This window comes from Heterodontus francisci, chromosome 7, assembly GCF_036365525.1.
Source record: "Heterodontus francisci isolate sHetFra1 chromosome 7, sHetFra1.hap1, whole genome shotgun sequence".
Classification (NCBI taxonomy): Eukaryota; Metazoa; Chordata; class Chondrichthyes; order Heterodontiformes; family Heterodontidae; genus Heterodontus; species Heterodontus francisci.
The window spans coordinates 3866354-3889891 of NC_090377.1; the positions used below are offsets into that span (position 1 = coordinate 3866354).

At 45.6% G+C, this 23538-nt stretch overlaps 1 protein-coding gene across 2 annotated transcripts in view; it reads right to left on the minus strand.

The window, feature by feature from the left end:
- Positions 1-23538, minus strand: part of gmppaa (GDP-mannose pyrophosphorylase Aa) — a 68533-nt gene that overhangs the window by 28723 nt on the left and 16272 nt on the right. For both annotated transcript variants that reach the window (XM_068034449.1, XM_068034450.1), the window contains exons 3-6: positions 20285-20388; positions 11870-12062; positions 4345-4404; positions 3385-3515 (exon numbers count right to left, since the gene is read on the minus strand). In XM_068034449.1, coding sequence (XP_067890550.1) covers positions 3385-3515; positions 4345-4404; positions 11870-12062; positions 20285-20388 — 488 coding nt within the window. The remainder of the gene's footprint in view (positions 1-3384; positions 3516-4344; positions 4405-11869; positions 12063-20284; positions 20389-23538) is intronic.

Here is a 23538-nt window from a genome sequence, read left to right on the forward strand (position 1 = left end):
CAGTATCGGCGGCCGTGCCTTCAGCTGCCTGAGCCCCAAGCTCTGGAATTCCCTCCCTAGACTTCTCCACCTCTCTTTCTCCCTCTCCTCCTTTAAGATGGTCCTTAAAACCAACAGAGATCCAACCAGTCCCCATCCACCACCACCCTCCTCTGCCTGGCTGAACTTGTTCTCACATTGAACAACTTCTCCTTCAACTCCACGCATTTCCTTCAAATAAAAGGTGTTGCTATGGGTACCCGCATGGGTCCTAGTTATGTCTGTCTTTTTGTGGGATATGTCGAGCATTCTTTGTTCCAGTCCTACTCAGGTCCCCTCCCCCAACTCTTTTTCCGGTACACTTATGACTGTATTGGTGCCGTTTCCTGCTCCCACCCCGAACTGGAAAACTTTATCAACTTTGCTTCCAATTTCCACCCTTCTCTCCCCTTTACATGGTCCATCTCTGACACTTCCCTTCCCTTCCTCGACTTCTCTGTCTCCATCTCTGGGGATAGGTTGTCTACTAATATCCATTATAAGCCCACCGACTCCTACAGCTACCTCGACTACACTTCTTCACACCCTACCTCCTGTAAGGACTCCATTCCATTCTCCCAGTTTCTCTGTCTCCGACGCATCTGCTCTGACGGTGCTTCTGATATGACCTCCTTTTTCCTCAACCGAGGATTTCCCCCCACTGTGGTTGACAGGGCTCTCAACCGTGTCCGGCCCATTCCTCGCACCTCTACCCTCACCCCTTCCCCTCCCTCCCAGAACCGTGACAGGGTTCCCCTTGTCCTCACTTTCCACCCCATCAGTCTCCATATCCAAAGGATCATCCTCCGCCATTTCTGCCACCTCCAGCGTGATGCCACTACCAAACGCATCTTCCCCTCCCTTCCCCTGTCAGCATTCCGAAGGGATCGTTCCCTCCGCGACACCCTGGTCCACTCCTCCATTACCCCCACCACCTCGTCCCCGTCCCATGGCACCTTCCCCTGCAATTGCAGGAGGTGTAATACCTGCCCATTTACCTCCTCTCTCCTCACTATCCCAGGCCCCAAACACTCCTTTCAGGTGAAGCAGCGATTTACTTGTACTTCTTTCAATGTAGTATACTGTATTCGCTGCTCACAGTGTGGTCTCCTCTACATTGGGGAGACCAACGCAGACTGGGTGACCGCTTTGCGGAACATCCGCTCAGTCCGCAAGCAGGACCCTGAGCTTCCGGTTGCTTGCCATTTCAACACTCCCCCCTGCTCTCATGCTCACATCTCTGTCCTGGGATTGCTGCAGTGTTCCAGTGAACATCAACGCAAGCTCGAGGAACAGCATCTCATCTACCGATTAGGCACACTACAGCCTGCCGGACTGAACATTGAGTTCAATAATTTCAGAGCATGACGGGCCCCCCATTTTACTTTCATTTTTAGTTATTTTTTCTTTTTTTTACAATCTTTTTTTTTGCATTTATTTAATTTCATCTTAGTTTGTTCAGTTTGCTTACCCACTGTTTTTTTTCAGGTTTGCACTTGCTGCTGTTCAGTATTCAGTCCGTTAACACCTAATCTGTACTAATGCTTTGTCTTTCAACACACCATTAACATATTGTTCCGAAGAAGGGTCACTGATCCGAAACGTTAACTCTGCTTCTCTTTCCACAGATGCTGCCAGACCTGCTGAGTGATTCCAGCATTTCTTGTTTTTGTTTCAGATTTCCAGCATCCGCAGTATTTTGCTTTTATATTAACATATTGTTTGCCTTTGCTCCGTGACCTTTTGGTCAGCTATGTGGCCTGGTCCAATCTGCACCTTCTCCTTTGTTATCTCTTGCCCAACCCCCACCTCACTTGTTTATAATCTGTGACTTTTCTAATATTTGTCAGTTCCGAAGAAGGGTCACTGACCCGAAACGTTAACTCTGCTTCTCTTTCCACAGATGCTGCCAGACCTGCTGAGTGGTTCCAGCATTTCTTGTTTTTATTATCTTAAAACCTATCTCTTTGACGTCTGTCCTAATATTTCCTGATGTGGCTTAGTGTCAGATTTTGATTCATAATGCTTGGGATGTTTTATTTCATGAAATGTGCTGTATAAATACAAACAGTTGTTGTTGTTCTACAGCAAATCCCCCAGCAGTAGCAGTGTGCTAACGACCAGATGATCTCTTTTAGTGATATTGGACGAGAGATAAATATTGGCCAGGATAAAGGGATGAACTCCCCTGCTCTCCTTCCAATAGTGCCATGGGATCTTTTACACCCACCTGAGAGGGTAGCTGGTGCATTGGTTTAATGTCTCACCCAAAAGACAGCACCTCCATCAGTGCAGCGCTCCCTCAGTACTGACCCTCTGACAGTGCAGCGCTCCCTCAGTACTGACCCTCTGACAGTGCAGCACTCCCTCAGTACTGACCCTCTGACAGTGCAGCACTCCCTCAGTACTGACCCTCTGACAGTGCAGCGCTCCCTCAGTACTGACCCTCTGACAGTGCAGCACTCCCTCAGTACTGACCCTCTGGCAGTGCAGCACTGCCTCAGTACTGACCCTCTGACAGTGCAGCACTCCCTCAGTACTGACCCTCTGGCAGTGCAGCACTGCCTCAGTACTGACCCTCCGACACTGCAGCACTCCCTCAGTACTGACCCTCTGACAGTGCAGCGCTCCCTCAGTACTGACCCTCTGACAGTGCAGCACTCCCTCAGTACTGACCCTCCGGCAGTGCAGCACTGCTTCAGTACTGACCCTCCGACAGTGCAGCACTGCCTCAGTACTGACCCTCCGGCAGTGCAGCACTGCTTCAGTACTGACCCTCCGACACTACAGCACTCCCTCAGTACTGACACTCCGACAGTGCAGCACTGCCTCAGTACTGACCCTCCGACACTGCAGCACTCCCTCAGTACTGACACTCCGACAGTGCAGCATTGCCTCAGTACTGACCCTCCGACAGTGCAGCACTACCTCAGTAATGCACTGTCAGCCTGTATTATGTGTTCAATTGCTTATGTACACTGCCTGAAAGGGCGGTGGATGTAAATTCAATCGTTATTTTCAAAAGGGAACTGAAGAAATTTACTGGGCTATGAGGAAAGAGCACATGAGTTGACTAATTGGACAGCACATTCAGAGAGCCATCAGAGTCACAATGGACTGATTGAGCTCCTTCTGTGCTGTGTGATTCCATCACTTAAAGTTTCTGGAATGGGGCTTGAATCCACAACTCTCTGACTCAGAAGTGAGAGTTAGGATAGCGAATGGAGAAATGGCAGATGGAAGGATAACTGCCAAAAGGTGGGAGATGTGTTGTGAGTAGCAAGGAGAAGACTTCACCCCAGGCACTGAGCGACTGTGGAATGGTTGAAGTGATTTTCAAGCTTCTCATAGGCCCGATGTACTCACATGGAGAGGTCCTGCTGGTTTTTCCGAAACACTTCTCCGATGTACTGGAAAATATTCGGTGTGAACAGGTAAATTCCGCAGTTGATGATGTCACTGACGAAGGTGCTTGGTTTTTCCACATAATGAAGAACCTTGTGAGGGAGAAGTGGAGAATTAACCAGGATTAACGTAACAACAGCACGTTGAAGGGGACAGGAATGGCAATACACCCATAATTCACCGCTCTCTGGGCTACCACCTCTCAGGAACCAAGAAGCTCGACACCATCCAGGACAAAGCAGCCCACTTGATTGGCACCCCATCCACTACCTTCAACATTCACTCCCTCCAGCACCGCCACACAGTGGCAGCAGTGTGTACCATCTATAAGATGCACTGCAGCAACTCGCCAAGGCTCCTTAGACAGCACCTTCCAAACCCGCGACCTCTACCAACTAGAAGGACAAGGGCAGCAGATGCATGGGAACACCACCACCTGCAAGTCACACACCATCCTGACTTGGAACTATATCGCCGTTCCTTCACTGTTGCTGGGTCAAAATCCTGGAACTCCCTCCCTAACAGCACTGTGGGCGTACCTACCCCACATGGACTGCAGCAGTGACTCCAGACCCACAGTAATGTGGTTGACTCTTAACTGCCCTCTGAAATGGCCTAGCAAGCCACTCAGTTGTCAAGGGCAATTAGGGATGGGCAACAAATGCTGGCCTTGCCAATGACGCCCACATCCCATGAAAGAATAGAAAGGTTATGCTGATAGAGTGAGGTGAAGTAAGGATGGGAGGAGGCTCGTATGGGCATAGGTTTACTGGGCCGAATGGCCTGTTACTGTGCTGTAAATTCCGTGTAAAAGCAGACTGGGCTGAATGCGGCAGGGCTGGATCATGTTCCCAAACACCAGTGGTATTGTCTGGAGTGGGTTTTAGCAGCTGGTCTGAATGTCCAGGGTAGCGGCCTCACCTCATGCGTCTGCTGGTTCTCCACGATGCAGCCATAGTTCATCGACTGCCTCCTGTTGGCCTGCAGAGAAACACCAGGAGAGCGATTAGGAAGAATAAGCAACCAGGCCTCCGCAACCCCACCCACCATAACCCTAGCCCTGCCCACCACTGCTCTCCCCCACCCAAAGCCACTCTCTGCTGCCCCACCTCCCCTGAACCATCCTCCGCTGTCACAAACCCCCAACACAACACATGAATTAGGAGCAGCCGTAGGCCACTTGGCCGCTCGAGCCTGTTCTGCCATTCAACAAGATGATGGCTGATCTGATTTGGCCTCAACTCTACTTTCCTGTTTGTCTCCCATAATCCTCAACTCCCTTGTCAATTAAAAATCTATCTAACTCAGCCTTGAATACAAGCAATGACCCAGGCTCCACTGCTTTCTGCGGAAGAGAATTCCACAGACTAAAAAATTCTCCTCATCTCCGTCTTAAATGGAAAACCCCTATTTTTTAAACTGTGTCCCCTAGTTCTAGTCTCCCCCACAAGGGGAAACATCCTCTCAGCATCCACCCTGTCAAGTTCCCTCAGGATCTTATATGTTTCAATAAGATCACCTGTCATTCTTCTAAACTCCAATGAGTATAGACCCAACCTGACCAACCTTTCCTCATAAGCTAACACCTTCATCCCTGGAATCAGTCGTGTGAACCTTCTCTGAACTGCTTCGAATGCAATTCTATCCTTAAGTAAGGAGACCAATACTGTACACAGTAGTCCAGATGTGGTCTAACTAAAGCCCTGTACAGCTGTAGCAAATCTTTCCTACTTTTATACAGTCATAGGGTTATACAGCACAGAAACAGGCCCTTCGGCCCATCGTGTCTGTGCCGCCCATCAAACACCTATCTATTCTAATCCCATTTTCCAACACTTGGCCCGTAGCCTTGTATGCTATGGCGCTTCAAGTGCTCATCTAAATACTTCTTAAATGTTGTGAGGGTTCCTGCCTCTACCACCTCTTCAGGCAGTGTGTTCTAGATTCCAACCACCCTCTGGGTGAAAAACCTTTTCCTCAAATCTCCTCTAAACCTCCTGCCCCTTACCTTAAATCTATGCCCCCTGGTTAGTGACCCCTCCGCTAAGAACAAGAACAAAGAACAAAGAACAGTACAGCACAGGAACAGGCCATTCAGCCCTCCAAGCCTGCGCCGATCTTGATGCCTGTCTAAACTAACACCTTCTGCACTTCCGGGGCCCATATCCCTCTATTCCCTTCCTATTCATGTATTTGTCAAGATGTCTCTTAAACGTCGCTATCATATCTGCTTCCACCACCTCCCCTGGCAACAAGTTCCAGGCACTCACCACCCTCTGTGTAAAGAACTTGCCTCGCACATCCCCTCTAAACTTTGCCCCTCGCACCTTAAACCTATGTCCCCTAGTAACTGACTCTTCCACCCTGGGAAAAAGCTTCTGACTATCCACTCTGTCCATGCCACTCATAACTTTGTAAACCTCTATCATGTCGCCCCACACCTCCGTCGTTCCAGTGAAAACAATCCGAGTTTTTCCAACCTCTCCTCATAGCTAATACCCTCCAGACCAGGCAACATCCTGGTAAACCTCTTCTGTAACCTCTCCAAAGCCTCCACGTCCTTCTGGTAGTGTGGCGACCAGAACTGCACGCAATATTCTAAGTGTGGCCTAACTAAGGTTCTGTACAGGGAAAAAGTTTCTGCCTATGTAACCTATCTATGCCCCTCATAATTTTTTATACCTCAATCAGGTCCCCCCTCAGCCTTCTCTGCTCTAAGGAAAACAACCCTAGCCTTTTCAGTCTCTCTTCATAGCTGAAATGCTCCAGCCCAGGTAACATCCTTGTGAATCTCCTCTGCACCCTCTCCAGTGCAATCACATCCTTCCTATAGTGTGGTGACCAGAACTGTACACAGTACTCCAGCTGTGGCCTAACTACTGTTTTATACAGCTCCATCATAACTTCCCTGCTCTTATATTCTATGCCTCGGCTAATAAAGGCAAGTATCCCATATGCTTTCTGAACCACCTTATCTACCTGTGCTGCTGCCTTCAGTGATCTATGGACAAGTACACCAAGGTCCCTCTGACAAGTACTTCCTAGGATCCTACCATCCATTGTATATTCCCTTGCCTTGTTAGTCCTCCCAAAATGCATCACCTCACACATCTCAGGATTAAATTCCATTTGCCACTGCTCCACCCATCTTACCAGCCCATCTATACTGTACTGTAATCTCAGCTTTCCTCCTCACTATTTATGACACCACCAATTTTCATGTCATCCGCGAACTTACTGATCATAACTCCTATATTCACCTCTAAATCATTAATGTGCACTACAAACAGCAAGAGTCACAGCACTGATCCCTGTGGTACACCACTGGTCACAGGCTTCCACTTGCAAAAACAACCCTTGACCATCACCCTCTGCCTCCTGCCACTAAGCCAATTTCGGATCCAATTTGCCAAATTGCCCTGGATCCCTTGGGCTCTGACCTTCTTAACCAATCTCCAATGTGGGACGTTATCAAAAGCTTTACTGAAGTCCATGTAGACAACATCAACTGCTTTACCCTCATCTACCCATCTAGTCACCTCCTCAAAAAATTCAATCAAGTTAGTTAGCTGACTATCCCTGATTAATCCCTGCCTCTCCAAGTGGAGATTAATCCTGTCCCTTAGAATTTTTTCCAATAGTTTCCCTACCACTGATGTTAGACTCACTGGCCTGTAATTACCTGGTTTATCCCTGCTACCCTTCTTAAATAATGGTACCACATTTGCTGTCCTCCAGTCCTCTGGTACCTCTCCTGTGGCCAGAGAGGATTTGAAAATTTGTGTCAGAGCCCCTGCAATCTCCTCCCTTGCCTCACATAACAGCCTGGGGATTTATCCACTTTTAAGCCCGCTAAAACAGCTAATACTTCCTCCCTTTCAAATCTAATATGTTTAAGGATATCACAATCCCTCTCCCCGATCTCTACACCTACATCTTCCTTCTCCATAGTGAACACAGATGAAAAGTAATCATTTAAAACCTCACCTCTGCCCTCCAGATTCACACACAGATTGCCACTTTGTCCATAATGGGCCCTACTCTTTCCCTGGTTATCCTCTTGCCCTTAATAAACTCATAAAATGCCTTGGGATTTTCCTTTATCTTGCCCGCCAGTGATTTTTCATGTCCCCTCTTCGCTCTCCTAATTACTTTTTTCATACCCCCCCAACACTCAATATTCCTCTAGGGCCTCCGCTGTTTTCAGCGCTCTGAATCTGCCATAAGCCTCCTTTTTTCCCTTATCCAATCCTCTATATCCCTTGACATCCAGGGTTCCCTGGACTTGTTGGTCCTACCCTTCACCTTTACAGGAACATGTTGGCCCTGAACTCTCACTATTTCCTTTTTGAATGACTCCCACTGGCCTGATGTAGACTTTCCTACAAGTAGCTGCTCCCAGTCCACTTTGGCCAGATCCTGTTTCCCCCAATTCAGTACTTTTATTTCCGGTCCATCTTTATCCTTTTCCATAACTACCTTAAATCTTCCAGAGTTATGATCGCTATCCCCGAAATGCTCCCTCACTGACACTTCTACCACTTGTCCGGCTTCATTCCCTAGGATTAGGTCCAGTACTGCCCCTTCTTTTGTAGGACTTTCTACGTACTGGCTCAAAAAGCTCTCCTGTACGCATTTTAAGAATTCCGCCCCCTTTAAGCCTTTTGCACTAAGACTATCCCAGTTAATATTGGGGAAGTTGAAATCCCCTACTATTATTACCCTATTATTTTTACACCTCTCTGAGATTTGCCTGCATATCTGCTCCTCTATCTCTCCCTGACTGTTTGGAGGTCTGCAGTACACTCCCAGCCAAGTGATTGACCCCTTTTTGTTTTTAAGTTTAGATTAGATTAGATTAGATTAGAGATACAGCACTGAAACAGGCCCTTCGGCCCACCGAGTCTGTGCCGACCATCAACCACCCATTTTATACTAATCCTACATTCCCAACAAACATCCCCACCTGTCCCTATATTTCCCTACCACCTACCTATACTAGTGACAATTTATAATGGCCAATTTACCTATCAACCTGCAAGTCTTTTGGCTTGTGGGAGGAAACCGGAGCACCCGGAGAAAACCCACGCAGACACAGGGAGAACTTGCAAACTCCACACAGGCAGTACCCGGAATCGAACCCGGGTCCCTGGAGCTGTGAGGCTGCGGTGCTAACCACTGCGCCACTGTGCCGCCCCAAGTTCTACCCATATGGCCTCATTTGAGGAACTTTCTCAGATATCATCCCTCCTTACTGCAGTAATTGACTCTTTAATCAACAGGAGTTACCCCCTCCCCTGTCACGCCTGAAGATTCTATACCCTGGAATATTGAGCTGCCAGTCCTGTCCCTCCCTCAACCATGTCTCAGTGATAGCAATAATATCATATCCCATGTGCTAATCAATGCCATCAATTCATCTGCCTGACTAGTAAGACTCCTTGCATTGAAATAGATGCAATCCAGCTTTGCATTATTCACTTGTTCCTATATTTGCTCTGCCTTCCAGACAGACTCAATTTCTTTTCTATATTTGACTGTGCATCACCCCCTACTGTATCTCCACTCTGTATCCCATCCCACTACCAAATTAGTTTAACCCCTCCCCAAACAGAACTAGCAAACCTCCCAGCAAGGATGTTGGTCCCGTTCCGGTTCAGATGCAACCCGTCCGACTAGTACAGGTCCCACCTTCGCCAGAAGCAGACCCAGTGATCCAGGAAACTAAAGCCCTCCCTCCTGCACCATGTCCTCAGCCACGCATTCATCTGCTCTATCCTTATATCCCTATACTCACTAGCACGTGGCACCGGGAATAATCCAGAGATTATAACCTTTGAGGTCCTGCCTTTTAATCTGCTACCTATCTCCCTAAATTCTTGTTGCAGGACCTCATCCCTCTTTCTACCTATGTTGTTGGTACCAATGTGAACCACGACCTCTGGCTGTTCACCCTCCCCTTCAGAATGTCCTGTAGCCGCTCCGTGACATCCTTGGCCCTAGCACCAGGGAGGCAACATACCATCCTGGAGTCACGTTTGCAGCCACAGAAACGCCTACCTGTACCCCTTAACGATAGAATCCCCTATCACTATAGCTCTCCCACTCCTTTTCCTCCCCTCCTGTGCAGCTGAGCCACCCATGGTGCCACAGACTTGACTCTTGCTGCTTTCCCCTGAGAAGCTATCTCCCCCAACAGTATTCAAAGCAGAAAATCTGTTAGATAGGGAGATGGACCCAGGGCACTCCTGCACTACCTACCTAGTTCTTCTACTCTGCCTGAGCAGTCTTTACCTGGGGTGTGACCACATTCCTGCTTGATTCCCTTTGCAGTAAACACCAACATTTCATTTGCTTTCCTAATCACTTGCTGTACCTGCATACTACCTTTTTTTGTGATCCATGTACCGGGACACCCAGTTCCCTCTGTACTGCAGTCTCTCCATTCAAATAATATACAGCTTTTCTATTCTTCCTGCCAAAGTGAACAAGTTCCCATTTTTCCACATTATACTCCATCTGCCAAATTTTTGCCCACTCACTTAAAGAGTCTACAAAGGGCTTTAGATAGGTTATGTCCTCTTGACAGCTTACTTTCCTACCTATCTTTGTGTCATCAGCAAATTTAGCTCCCATACATTCAATCCCTTCATGAAAGCCATTCATGTCAATAGTTGAGGCCCCAGCACTGATCCCTGTGGCATGTCAATAGTATCAGCTTGCAACCTGAAAATGACCCATTTATCCTTATTCTCTGCTTCCTGTTCGCTAACTCTATCCATGGCGCAGTGGTTAGCACCGCAGCCTCACAGCTCCAGGGACCCGGGCTCAATTCTGGGTGCTGCCTGTGTGGAGTTTGCAAGTTCTCCCTGTGACTGCGTGGGTTTTCCTCCGGGTGCTCCGGTTTCCTCCCACAGCCAAAGACTTGCAGGTTGATAGGTAAATTGGCCATTGTAAATTGCCCCTAGTGTAGGTAGGTGGTAGGGTAATTGAGGGAAGGTGGGGATGTGTTAGGGAATATGGGATTAATGTAGGATTAGTATAAATGGGTGGTTGATGTTCGGCACAGACTCAGTGAGCCGAAGGACCTGTTTCAGTGCTGTATCTCTAAATAAATAAAATAAATAAATAATGTGTTCTCCCCAACACCATGAGCTCTTATTTTGTCAAATAACCTTTGATATGACACCTTATCGAATGCCTTTTGGAAATCCAAGTACACCATATATGCACTTTCCCCTTTATCTACCTTACTTCTTCAAAGAACTCTAATAAATTAGTCAAACATGATTTCCCTTTCACAAAACCATGTTGACTCTGCCTGATTGTATTATGATTTTCTAAATGTCCTGCCATTACCTCCTTGATGATGGATTCTAGCATTTTCCCAATGACAGATGTGAGGCTAACTGGCCTATAATTTCCTGCTTTCTGTCTCCCTCCTTCATTGAATACAGGTGCTACATTTGCAATTTTCCAATCAACTGGGACCCTTCCGGAATCTAAGGAATTTTGGAAGGTCACAACCAACGCATCTACTATCTCGGCAGTCACTTCTTTTAAGACCCTGGGGTGGAAACCATCAGGTCCTGAGGACTTGTTAACTCTTTAGCTCCAATAGTTTTCCCAGTACCTTTTACCTAGTGATTGTGATTTATTTAAGTTCCTCCCTCCCTTTTACCTCTTGTTCTTCAAGTATTCTTGGGATTCTTTTTGTGTCTTCTACAGTGAAATGCTTCCGTCATTTCCATGGTTCCCATTATTAATTCTCCAGTTTCACCATCTAAGGGACCAACACTCACTTTAGTTACTCTTTTTCTTTTTAAACACTTGTCGAAACTCTTACTGTCTGTTTTTATATTTCTAACTAACTTTCTCTCATACCCTATTTCTCCCTCCTCATTTTTTTGAAGTCATTTTTTAGTCATTCTTTGTTGGTTTCTAAAACCTGTCCAATCTTCTGACCTACCACTAACCTTCACAGTATTGTACACTTTTTCTTCAATTTGATACTATCCTTAACTTACTTAGTTGGCCACAGATGGTGCATCCTTCGTACTGGTCTTTCTTTCTTACTGGAATATGTATCCTCGCTAAGAGTTATGAGAAATTTCCTTAAATGTCTGCCACTATTTCTCTACTGTCCTACCTTTTAATCTATATTCCCAGTTCACTTTATCCAACTCTGTCCTCATACCCTTGTTCAAGTTTAAGACATGAGTCTTGGACCCACACTTCTCACCCTCAAACATAAAGTGAAATTCTATCATGTTATGATCACTGTTGCCTAAAGGCTCCTTTACTGCTCTAAGAAATTGTCCCAAATACACTCAATGAATTCATCTTTGAAGCTACCTTTGCCAATCTAATTCTGCTCTCTGCTGCCCCCTATCCCTGAATGGAAATCTCACGGCCTTTATATAAAACATCACAGCAGTTTTCTTACAGTTGTCCCCAACATGACGAACGAGTTGATCTGCCCCCGAGCTTTCTGGAATTCAATCATCTTTATCAGTGGAAACTCGGAGCAAACGTCTGTGTTCATCACAAAGAACTTTTCCGGGTTTCCTGACAGGATCTGGTCTCGGAAGTGATACAGACCACCGCCAGTCCCCAGAGCAACATATTCCTGCAGATATCTGTGAGCAAACAGGACATGAGGAAGGAGGTCCTTATTAATGTTTTCATGAGAAACCCAGCTTTCTTACAAGCTTCACTATGCCAAATAATCATTGAATCTTACAGCACAGAAGGCGGCCACTCGGCCCATCCTGCCTGTGCCAGCTTTTTGAAAGAGCTATCCAATTAACCTCACCTCCCCCTGCTCTTTTCCCCGTAGCTCTGCAAATTTTTCCCCATCAAGTATTTATCCAATTCCCTTTTGAAAGTTATTATTGAATCTGCTTCCACCGCCCTTTCAGGCAGCGCGTTCCAGATCACAACAACTTGCTGTGTCAAAATATGTTTCATCTCCCCTCTGGTTCTTTTGCCAATCATCTTAAATCTGTGTCCTCTGGTTACTGACTGTTGGAGAAATCCAGATTATGCCCAATTGTTGAACAAATTCTCCGGACTCAGACGTTGAGAAAAAACACTTTATTGCATGATATCATGGGGTGCACACCTTTCCTAAAGGCGGTCCAGTGCCACTCCAAAAATCTACAGATCACCGTGGACCTATATAGTATAAAAGAGGCAGAGCTAACAGTTTTACAATTAGATAAACACCCACAAGACAATTACAAGACCGCCTACGTGACGGTGCACCATGCAGAGTCCGTTATGAGTAAAGCGTTAGTTTCAACAATAACAAACTATAATTCCTTAATTCAATGCCCACTCCAGACATTAATCTGGCCTGATTGTGGTTAGCTGCTCTGTCTACATTTTATGACCATTGGTTAGATTAGCTACAAGCTGTGTCCTGTTTTGCTGCTTCTACAAAGTTACGTAACAATTAGCAAAGCTCAGCAAAAACTTCTCCCACACTGACCCTCCAGCCACGAGAAACAGTTTCTCCTTATTCGCTCGATCAAAGCCCTTCATAGTTTTGAACACCTCTATTAAATCTACTCTTAACCTACTCTGCTCGAAGGACAACAATCCCAGATTCTCCAGACTCTCATGGTAAGTGAAACAGAATGTTGTCATACAGGGGGACCTGGGTGTCCTTTGCACATGAATCACAAAATGTTACCATGCAGGTACAGCAATAAAGAGGAAGGCAAACGGAATGTTGGCATTTATTGCAAAGAGGATAGAGTATAAAAGTAGGGAAGTCATCGAAGGTTAGTTTGCGTTCCATCAGGGCAACTCAGCTCCTGACCTCATTACAGCCTTGGTCCAAACATGAACAAAAGAGTTAAACTCCAGAGGTGAGGTGAGAGTGACTGTCCTTTACATTAAGACAGCATTTGACCGAGTATGGCATCAAGGAGCCCTAGCAAAACTGAAGTCAGGGGAATCAGGGTGAAAACTCTCTGCTGGTTGAAGTCATACCTAGCACAAAGGAAGATGGTTATGGTTGTTGGAGGTCAATCATCTCAGCCCCAGGACATCACTGCAGGAGTTCCTCAGGGTAGTGTCCTAGGCCCAACCATCTTCAGCTGCTTCATCAATGACCTTCCCTCCATCGTAAGGTCAGAAGTGGGGATGTTCGCTGACTATCGTACAACTTTCAGTATCATTCGCAACTCCATAGATACTGAAGCAGCCCGTGTCCATATGCAGAAAGACCTGGACAATATCCAGGCCTGGACTGCTAAGTGGCAAGTAACACTTGCGCCACACAAGTGCCAGGCAATGATCATCTCAAACAAGAGAGAATCTAACCATCTCCCCTTGACATTCAACGGCATTACCATCGCTGAATCCCCCACTATCAACATCCTGGGGGCTATCTTTGACCGGAAACTGAACTGGAGCAGCCACATGAATACTGTGGCTATTAGAGCAGGTCAGAGGTTGGCAATTCTGTAGAGAATAACCCAATTCCTGACTTGCCAAAGCCTGTCCACCATCTGCAAGTCACAAGTGTGATAGAATATTGTCCACTTGCCTGGATGCGTGTGGCTCCAACACCACTCAGGAAGCTCAACACCATCCAGGACAAAGGAGCCCACTTGATCAACATCCCATCCACCACCTTAAACATTCGCCCCCTTCAACACTGGCGCACCTGGCAGCAGTGTGTACCATCAACAAGATGCACTGCAGCAACTCACCAAGCCTCCTTCGACAGCACCTTCCAACCCCATGACCTCTCCCACCTGACAGAACAAAGGCAGCAGATGCATGGGAACACCACCACCTGCAAGTTCCCCTCCAAGTCACACACCATCCTGACTTAGAAACATATCATCATTCCGTCACTGTCGCTGGATCAAAATCCTAGAACTCCTTCCGAACAGCACTGTGGGTGTACCCACACCAGAAGGACTGTAATGGTTCAAGAAGGCAGCTCACCACCACCTTCTCAAGGGTAATTAGGAATGGGCAGGAAATGCTGGCCTGGCCAGCCACATCCCATGAAAGAATAAAATAAAAAATAGTCTTGCTACAAGGGAACAGGACATTGGTGAGACTGCACCTAGAATACTACGTACAGTTTTGGTCAAGTTCTTTAAGGAGGGATATACTTGCATTGGAAGCAGTTCAGAGAAGGTTCACTGGGCTGATTTCTGGGATGAGGAATTGTCTTATTAGGAAAGGTTGAGCAGGTTGGGTCTATACTCACTGGAGTTTAGAACGTTGAGAGGTGATCTTATTGAAACGTATACAATTCTGAGAGGATTTGACAGGGTAGATGCTAAGAAGGTGCTTCCTCTCATGAGGGAATCTAGAACTAAGGGGCACAGTTTCAAATTAAGGGGGCTCCCATTTAAGACAGAGATGAGGAGGAATTTATTCTCTCAGAGGGTCATTCGTGTTTGGAATTCATTTCCCCAGAGAGCAGTGGAGGCTGGGTCATTGAATATATTCAAAGTTCAGTGAGACAGATTTTTCATCTACAAGGTAGTCAAAGTTATGGGGAGCAGGCAGGAAAGTGACGTTAAGGCCACAATCAGATCAGCCATGATCTTACTGAATGGCAGAGCAGGCTCGAGGGGCTGAGTGGCCTCCTCCTGCTCATGTTCCTCATCCCTGGTACCATTCTATTAAGTCTCCTTTGCACCTTCATAGAGTCATAGTTATTTACAGCACAGAAGGATGCTGGTCAGCCCATCGAACATACAAATTAGGAGCAGAAGTAGGCCATTCGGCCCCTCGAACCTGCTCCGCCATTCAATAAGATCATGGCTGATCTGTTTGTGTCTCGAATTCCACACTCCCGTCTACCCCCGATAACCTTTGATTCCCTTGCATAACAAGAATCTATCCACCTCCGCCTTAGAATTATTCAATGACCCCGCCTCCACCACCTTCTGAGGCAGAGAGTTCCAAAGTCGCACAACCCTCAGAAAAAAACATTTCTCCTCATCTCTGTCCTAAAAGGGCGACCCCCAATTTTAAAACAGTGACCCCTAGTTCTGGAGTCCCCCACAAGAGGAAACATCCTTTCCACATCCATCTTGTCAAGACCGGTCAGGATCTTATAAACTTCAAACAAGTCTCCCCTCACTCTTCTAAACTCCAGTGAAAACAAGCCCAGTCTGTCCAGCCTTTCCTCATAAGACAACCCACTCATTCCAGGTATCAATCTAGTAAACCTCCTCTGAACCACCTCCAACACATTTACATCATTAAATAAAGAAACCAAAACTGCACACAGTATTCGAGATGTGGTCTCACCAATGCCCTGTATAACTGAAGCATAACGTCCTTACTATTATTTTCAATTCCTCTCGTAATAAAGAATAGCATTCCATTAGCCTTCTTTATTACTTGCTGTACCTGAATACTAACTTTTTGTGATGCATGCACTAGAAAACAGAGATCCCTCTGCACCTCGGAATTCTGCAGTCGTTCTTTTAAGTAATACTCTGCTTTTTTATTCTTCCTGCCAAAGTGAACAACTTCACATTTTCCCACATTATACTCCATCTACCAGATTTTTGCCCACTCACTCAACCCATCTATATCATTCTGCAACCTCCTTATGTCCTCTTCACAACATACTTTCCTACCTATCTTTGTGTCATCTGCAAATTTAGTTCCATGCCATCGCTCCCCTCATCTAAGTCATTGATATAAATTGTAAAAAGTTGAGGCCCCAGCACAGACCCCTGTGGAACTCCACACATCACTTCCCGCCAATCAGAAAAGGACCCATTTATGCTTGCTCTCTGTTTTCTGCCAGCCAGCCAATCTTCTATCCATGCTAATGTGTTACACCCTACACCATGAGCAATAACTTTTTATGTGACCCCTTGTCAAATGCCTTCTGGAAATCCAAGTACAGTACATCAACAGGCTTCACTTTATCCACAGCGCATGTTACTCCTTCAAAGAACTCCAATAAATTGGTTAAACATGATTTCCCTTTCACAAAACCATGCTGATTATTCCTAATTTCCTTGAGTTTTTTAATGTGCCCAACTATAGCCTCTTAATGATCGATTCGAACACCATCCCCATGACAGACATCAAGCTAACTGGCCTATAGTTACTGGTTTTCTGCCTCCCCACCCCCCTCCCCTCCTCCTTGAATAGAGGGGTTATATTTGCTACTTTCCAATCTGATGGAACCTTTCCAGACTCGAGCGAATTTTGAAAAATTATCACCAATGCATCTACTACCTCATTCGCCAGCTCTTTTAAGACCCTAGGATGAAGCCCATCAGGACCCGGGGACTTGTCAGCTCACAGCTCCATCAGTTTGCTCAGTACCACTTCCCTGGTGATTGTAATTTCACCAAGTTCCTCTCTTCCTTCCACCTCCTGATTTACAGCCATTACTGGAATGCTTTTTGTATCCTCTATAGTGAAGACAGAAGCAAAATATTTGTTCATTTCATCTGTCATTTCCTTATTATCTACTATTAACTCCCCATTCTCACTCTCTAGAGGACCAACACTCACTTTACTTAAATAAAAGCAAAATACTGCGGATGCTGGAAATCTGAAATAAAAACAAGAAATGCTGGAACCACTCAGCAGGTCTGGCAGCATCTGTGGAAAGAGAAGCAGAGTTAACTGACCCGAAACGTTAACTCTGCTTCTCTTTCCACAGATGCTGCCAGACCTGCTGAGTGGTTCCAGCATTTCTTGTTTTAACTCACTTTACTTACTCTTTTCCTTTTTAAATACCCATCGAATCTCTTGCTATCCATTTTTACATTTCTAGCTAGCTTTCTCTCATACTTTAATTTCTTTCTCCTGATTAACCTTTTAGTCATTCTCTGCCGTTCTTTATATTCTGACCAATCATCTGAACTGCCACTCATCTTAGCGTAATTTGATGCTTTTTCCTTAAGTTTGATGCTTTCCTTAACTTCTTTAGTTAACCATAGTATTCTGAAATATCCCCTTAAATGTCTGCCACTGCTTCTCTATTGATCTATCTCCTATCCTAGTAACCCAGTTCATTTCAGCTAGATCAGCTTTCATGCCCACATAGTTGCCCTTATTTAAGTTTAAAATACTAGTCTTAAACCCACGCTTCTCTCTTTCAAACAGGATGTAAAATTCAATCATATTGTGGTCGCTATTACCTAGAGGTGTCTTTACTCTGAGGTCATTAATTAATCCTGTCACATTACACAATACCAAGTCTAATATAACTTGCTCTCTGGTTGTTCCAGAACGTGCTGCTCTAAGAAACTAGCTCGGAAGCATTCTATGAACTACTTATCCAGGCAACTATTGGCAATCTGATTTTTCAAGTTTATATGTAGATTAAAATCACCCATGATTATTGCCGTCTCTTTATCACAAGCACCCGATATTTCTTCTTGTATACTTCCTCCTACATTGTGGTTACTGTTAGGGGGTCTGTAGACCGCTCCCACTAGTGACATCTTTCCCCAACTATTCCTCATCTCCACCCAAACCGATTCTACATCCTGATCTCCTGAACCAAGGTCATCTCTAACTATTGCACCAATGCCATCCTTGATTAACAGTGCTACACCTCCACCTTTACCTAGCTTCTTATTCTTCTTTTGAATCCATCGAATCCATGCCAGCTCTCCGTTGAGCTATCCAGTCAGTTCCACTCTCCTGCTCGATCCCCGTAGCCCTGTAAGTTTATTTTGTTCAAGTGGCCATCCAACTTCCTTTGGAAGTCATTGATTGTCTCCACTTCCACCCCCCTTGTGGGCAGTGAGTTCCAGGTCATTACCACCTGCTGCGTAAAAAAACTTCTTCCTCATATTCCCCCTGCATCTCTTGCCCAAAACTTCAATCCGTGTCCCTTAGTCCTTGTACCATTAATTAACAGGAACAATTTTTCCTTGTCTAACTTATCTTCCTTGTCTAAGCCTGTCATAATCTTGTACACTTCTATTAAATCTCCCCTCAAACCCTTTGTTCTCAGGAGAACAAACCCAGATTTTCCAACCTAACCTTGTAACTAAAATCCCTCATCCCTGGAACCATTCTGGAAAATCTCCGCTGCACCTTCTCAAAGAACCTCACATCCTTCCTGACGTGTGGCGACCAGAACTGGACACAATACTCCAGTTGGGACTAAAGCTGAGCTTTATAAAGGTTCAGCATAACTTCCCTGCTTTTGTACTCGATGCTTCTATTTAAGAAGCCCAAGATCACATATGCTTTACTAACTACTCTCTCAATCTGTCCTGCCACCTTCAAAGATCGATGCACTTGTACCCCAGGTCCCTCTGTACTTGCATACACTTTAGAGCTGTGCCATTAAGTATATATTACCTCTCCCTATTCCACTCTGCTAGCCTACCTATGTTCTGTTGCGGACAGTTCATTTCATCCTCACTGTTTGCTGCTCCTCCAAGTTTGCTGTCATCAAAAAATTTTGTGATTTTACTCTGTATTCCAAGATCTAAGTCATTTATATAAAGCAAAAAAAGCAGTGGTCCCAGCACTGACCCTTGGGGAACACCACTGTCTACCATCCTCCGGTCTGGAAAACAACCATTTACTATGACTAGCTGTTTTCTGTCCTTAAGCAATTTTTTTTATCCAATTGGACACTGACCCTCCTATTCCATGAGCCTCAATTTTGTTAATCCGCCTTTAATGTGGTACCTTATCAAATGCTTTCTTAAAATTCATATAAATAGCATCCACCGCATTCCCTTCATCAACCTTCTCTGTTACTTCATCAAAAAATTCAATTAGATTAGTGAGGAATGATCTGCCTTTTACAAATCCATGCTGGCTATCCTTAATTAACTCAAAACTCTCTGATTATAGTTTCTAAAACCTTACCCACCACTGATGTTAAACTTACTGGCCTGTAGTTACTAGTATCCTTAATTAACTCAAAACTCTCTGATTATAGTTTCTAAAACCTTACCCACCACTGATGTTAAACTTACTGGCCCGTAGTTACTAGGACTGCCCTTACACCCTTTCTTGAATAATGTCATTTTGTCACTTTTGACATTTGTCACTCTCCAATCCTCTGTCACCTACCCCGCATCCCGGGAAGATTGGAAGATTATGGCAAGCCCTTTGGCTATCCCCATCCCCGCTTCTTTTAGCAACCTGGGATGCAAGCCATCCGGACCAGGTGACTTATCTGCCCGAAGCAAGCCTTTCCAGTATCTATTCCCTCCCAATTTTCACCCTATCCATTGGCTCTACTCTCTCCGCTTCTACCAATTCTTTGTCGGATTGCATTTCCTTATTAAATACTGATACAAAGTACTCATTCAGTATTCTAGGCTTGCCCTGAGCCTCTAAGCATATATTACCCTCTCTGTCCCTAATAGGCCCCACTCTACCTCCTACTATTTATATGCCGGTAGAAGATTTTTGGGTTCCCTCTTATGTTGACTGTCATTCTATTCTCATATTCTCTCTTTGCCAGTCTTCTTTTCCTCTCCAGGACTGTATAGTCTTTCTCTTCTGCTCAACTTATCTTAAGCCTCTCATAATGTTCCATATTAATAGCTGCTTCTTAACCGTAAGGCAGTGGGTATCCGAGATAGAGAAGTAGGATAAGGAACTGGCAGAAAGAGGAACGATAGGTGGTGTTTAGGAGAGTGATGCCAGGCTGGCGAGATGGCCTGAGCGATTCATTGGCCATTTCTGATCAACAAAAACAACAGAAGGTTGATGGCAAAGTCTGAGAGGGAGTGACGCTCATACAGTACTGCTATCACCAGACTTTCAATACTGTGTACCTGGAATGTACAATATAATCTGTAGATGCCCGACAGCCCTTGGATATTATACTTTATTAAAGGTATTCGTTTTTAGATCGCGTTTTCTTTACCTTATGCTGACTTTGAATTCCTGCTGAGCTGATGTGAGGAAACGGTTTAATTCATCGCTTGGCTGGTAAAAACCAATGAGTAAAATCTCCTTCATATTCGGAACCTACAGAGAGAGACAGAGAGGAACGTAGGAACATAGAAACAGAAGGGGGCCGTTCTGCCCCATGAGTCCGTCCCACCATTGAATGAGATCAAGGCTGATCTGCAACCTAACTCCATATACCTGCCTTTGCCCCATATCCCTTAATACCTTTGGAGAACAAAAATCTGTCAATCACAGATTTAAAATTAACAATTGATCTAGCATCGATTGTTGTTTGCGGAAGAGAGTTCCAAACTTCTGCCTTTGTGTGTAGAAGTGTTTCCTAGTTTCACTCCTGAAAGTTCTGGTCCTAATTTTAGACTATGTCTCTCGTCCTAGACTCCCTAATTTCTCCCTACTTTTTTAATTTGTTCATGGGATGTGGGCGTTGCTGGCTAGGCCAGCATTTATTGCCCATTCCTATTTGACCTCGAGAAGGTGGTGGTGAGCTGTCTTCTTGAACTGCTGTAGTCCATGTGAAGAGGTACACCCACAATGCTGTGAGGAAGGGAGTTCCAGAATTTTGAAATTATGGAATTTTGGAACGGCGATATAGTTCCAAGTCAGGTTGGTGGGTGGCTTGGAGGGGAACTTGCAGGTGGTGGTGTTCCCATGCATCTGCTGCCACTGTGCATCAGTGGTGAAGGGAGTGAATGTTGAAGGTGGTGGATGGTGTGCCAATCAAGCGGGCTGCTTTTTCCTGGATGGTGTTGAGCTTCTTGAGTGTTGTTGGAGCTGCACCCATCCAGGCAAGTGGAGAGTATTCCATCACACTCCTGACTTGTGCCTTGTAGATGGTGGACAGGCTTTGGGGAGTCAGGAGGTGAGTTACTCGCCGCAGAATTCCCAGCCTCTGACCTGATCTTGTAGCCACATTATTTATGTAACTGCTCCAGTTCAGTTTCTGGCCAATGGTAACCTCCAGGATGTTGATAGTGGGGGATTCAGCGATGGTAATACCATTGAAAATTAAGGGGAGTTGGTTAGACTTCTCTCTTGATGGTCATGGGCTGCTTCAGAATCTGAGAAGTCGCGAATGATGCTGAACATTGTGCAATCATCAGCGAACATCCCCACTTCGGACCTTATAATGGAGGGAAGGTCATTGATGAAGCAGCTGAAGATGGTTGGGCTAAGACACTGCCCTGAGGAACTCCTGCAGTGATGTCCTGGGTCTGAGATGATTGACCTCAAAATACTACGACCTTCTCTCTTTGCGCTTGGTATGACTCTAACCAGCGGCGAGTTTTCCCCCTAATTCCCACTGACTCCAATTTTGCTAAGGCTCCTTGATGCCATACTCGGTCAAATGCTGCCTTGATGTCAAGAAAACTGGAGAAGATTATAGTTCTGACATCTGCAGTGTTCTCACTCCCTTCATTTAAAACCCTGGGATGGGGAAAGAGGGGAGTTTCCCGGTGAGGTCAGTGACTAGGCCGAGAATCTCAACAGAGACAGACTCGACACTTACCCAACTGGACATCTAACTGTGTCGCAATCACGGTCCTGGACACCGTGACCAATGTCAATTTCCTCTTGTCCAAGTTACTGGTCTGCGTTGGGCTACGGGTTCCACGGGCACTGACCACCCTCCTGTGCTTTACCCAAGTGCAAATTCTTGATTCATCTTCCAGCCACTGTAAACTTCAGCTCCTCCAAAACTCTGTTCGGCGTATCCCAACTCGCACTCAGTCCCATTCACCCATCTCCCCTGTACACTCTCACCTACATTTGCTTCTGGTCCAGTAACACCTCGATCTTTAAATTCACATCTTTGTTTTCTACTCCCTCCATGGCCTCTCCGCTCCCTCTCTCTGTAACCTCCTCCAGTTCTACAAACCTTCGAGATAACTGCGCTCCTCCAATTCTGGTCGCTTGAGCATCCCCGATTTTAATCGCTCCATCATTGGCGGCCGTGCCTTCAGCTGCCTGGGCCCTAGGCTCTGGAATTGTCTCCCTAAATCTCCTTAAAACCTGCCTCTTTGACCAAGCTTTTGGTCAACTGTCCTAATATCTCCTTTGGTGTCTCAGTGTCAAATGTTGTTTGGTAACACTCCTGTGAAGTGCATTGGGACATTTTACTATGTTAGAGATGGTATATAAATATAAGTTGTTCTTATTAGGTGTATGAGGCTGTCAATAGGCTATTTGAACAAAATTGGGAGAGCTGTCCCACAGACTAGTCAAGCAATTGCCTGACATAGTCATACTCATGGAATCATACCTTACAAACAATGCCCACTGGCAGGACAGACCCACCAGAGGTGGCGGCACAGTGGTATACAGTTGGGAGGGTGTTCAACATTGACTCAGGACCCCATGAAGTCTCATGGCTTCAGGTCAAACATGGGCAAGGAAACCTCCTGCTAATTATCACCTACCACCCCCCCCACCCGATGAGTCAGTACTCCTCCATCTTGAACACCACCTGGAGGAAGCACTGAGGGTGGCAATGGCACAGAATGTACTCTGGGTGGGGGACCTCAATGTCCATCACCAAGCGTGGCTCGGTAGCACCACTATTGGCTGAAGCCTAAAGGACATAGCTGCTAGACTGGGTCTGTGGCAGGTGGTGAGGGAACCAACAAGAGGGAAAAACCTACTTGACCTCGACCTCACCAATCTACCTGTCGCTGATGCATCTGTCCATGAGAGTATTAGTAGGAGTGACCACTGCACAGTCCTTGTGGAGACGAAGTCCCACCTTCACATTGAGGATACCGTCTATTGTGTTATATGGCACTACCACCACGCTAAATGGTATTACAACTGAGGCGGGAGGAGTGCACTGTCTTTTCTAGTTCCACTTCTCCACAGGTCACAACATATATTCAAATGTTTACCCTGTTACCAATATGGTCAATCATAGACTGTATTTTCATCCCAGAATAAAATACACCAACCAGGTTTCTTCTATAAACAACAAAATGATCAGTTTATTATAAAACAAGACAGAACCAGTAATGGAGCAAAGCATTAACACACAGATTGTAATAAGAACATAAGAAATAGCATCAGGAGTAGGCCATTCAGCCCCTCAAGCCTGCCCCGCCATTCAATAAGATCATGGCTGATCTGTCCCAGTCCTCAACTCCTCTTTCGGGCCTGCTCCGCATAACCCTCGACTTCCCGAGATTTCAAAAATCTATCTACCTCCTCCTTAAATAGATT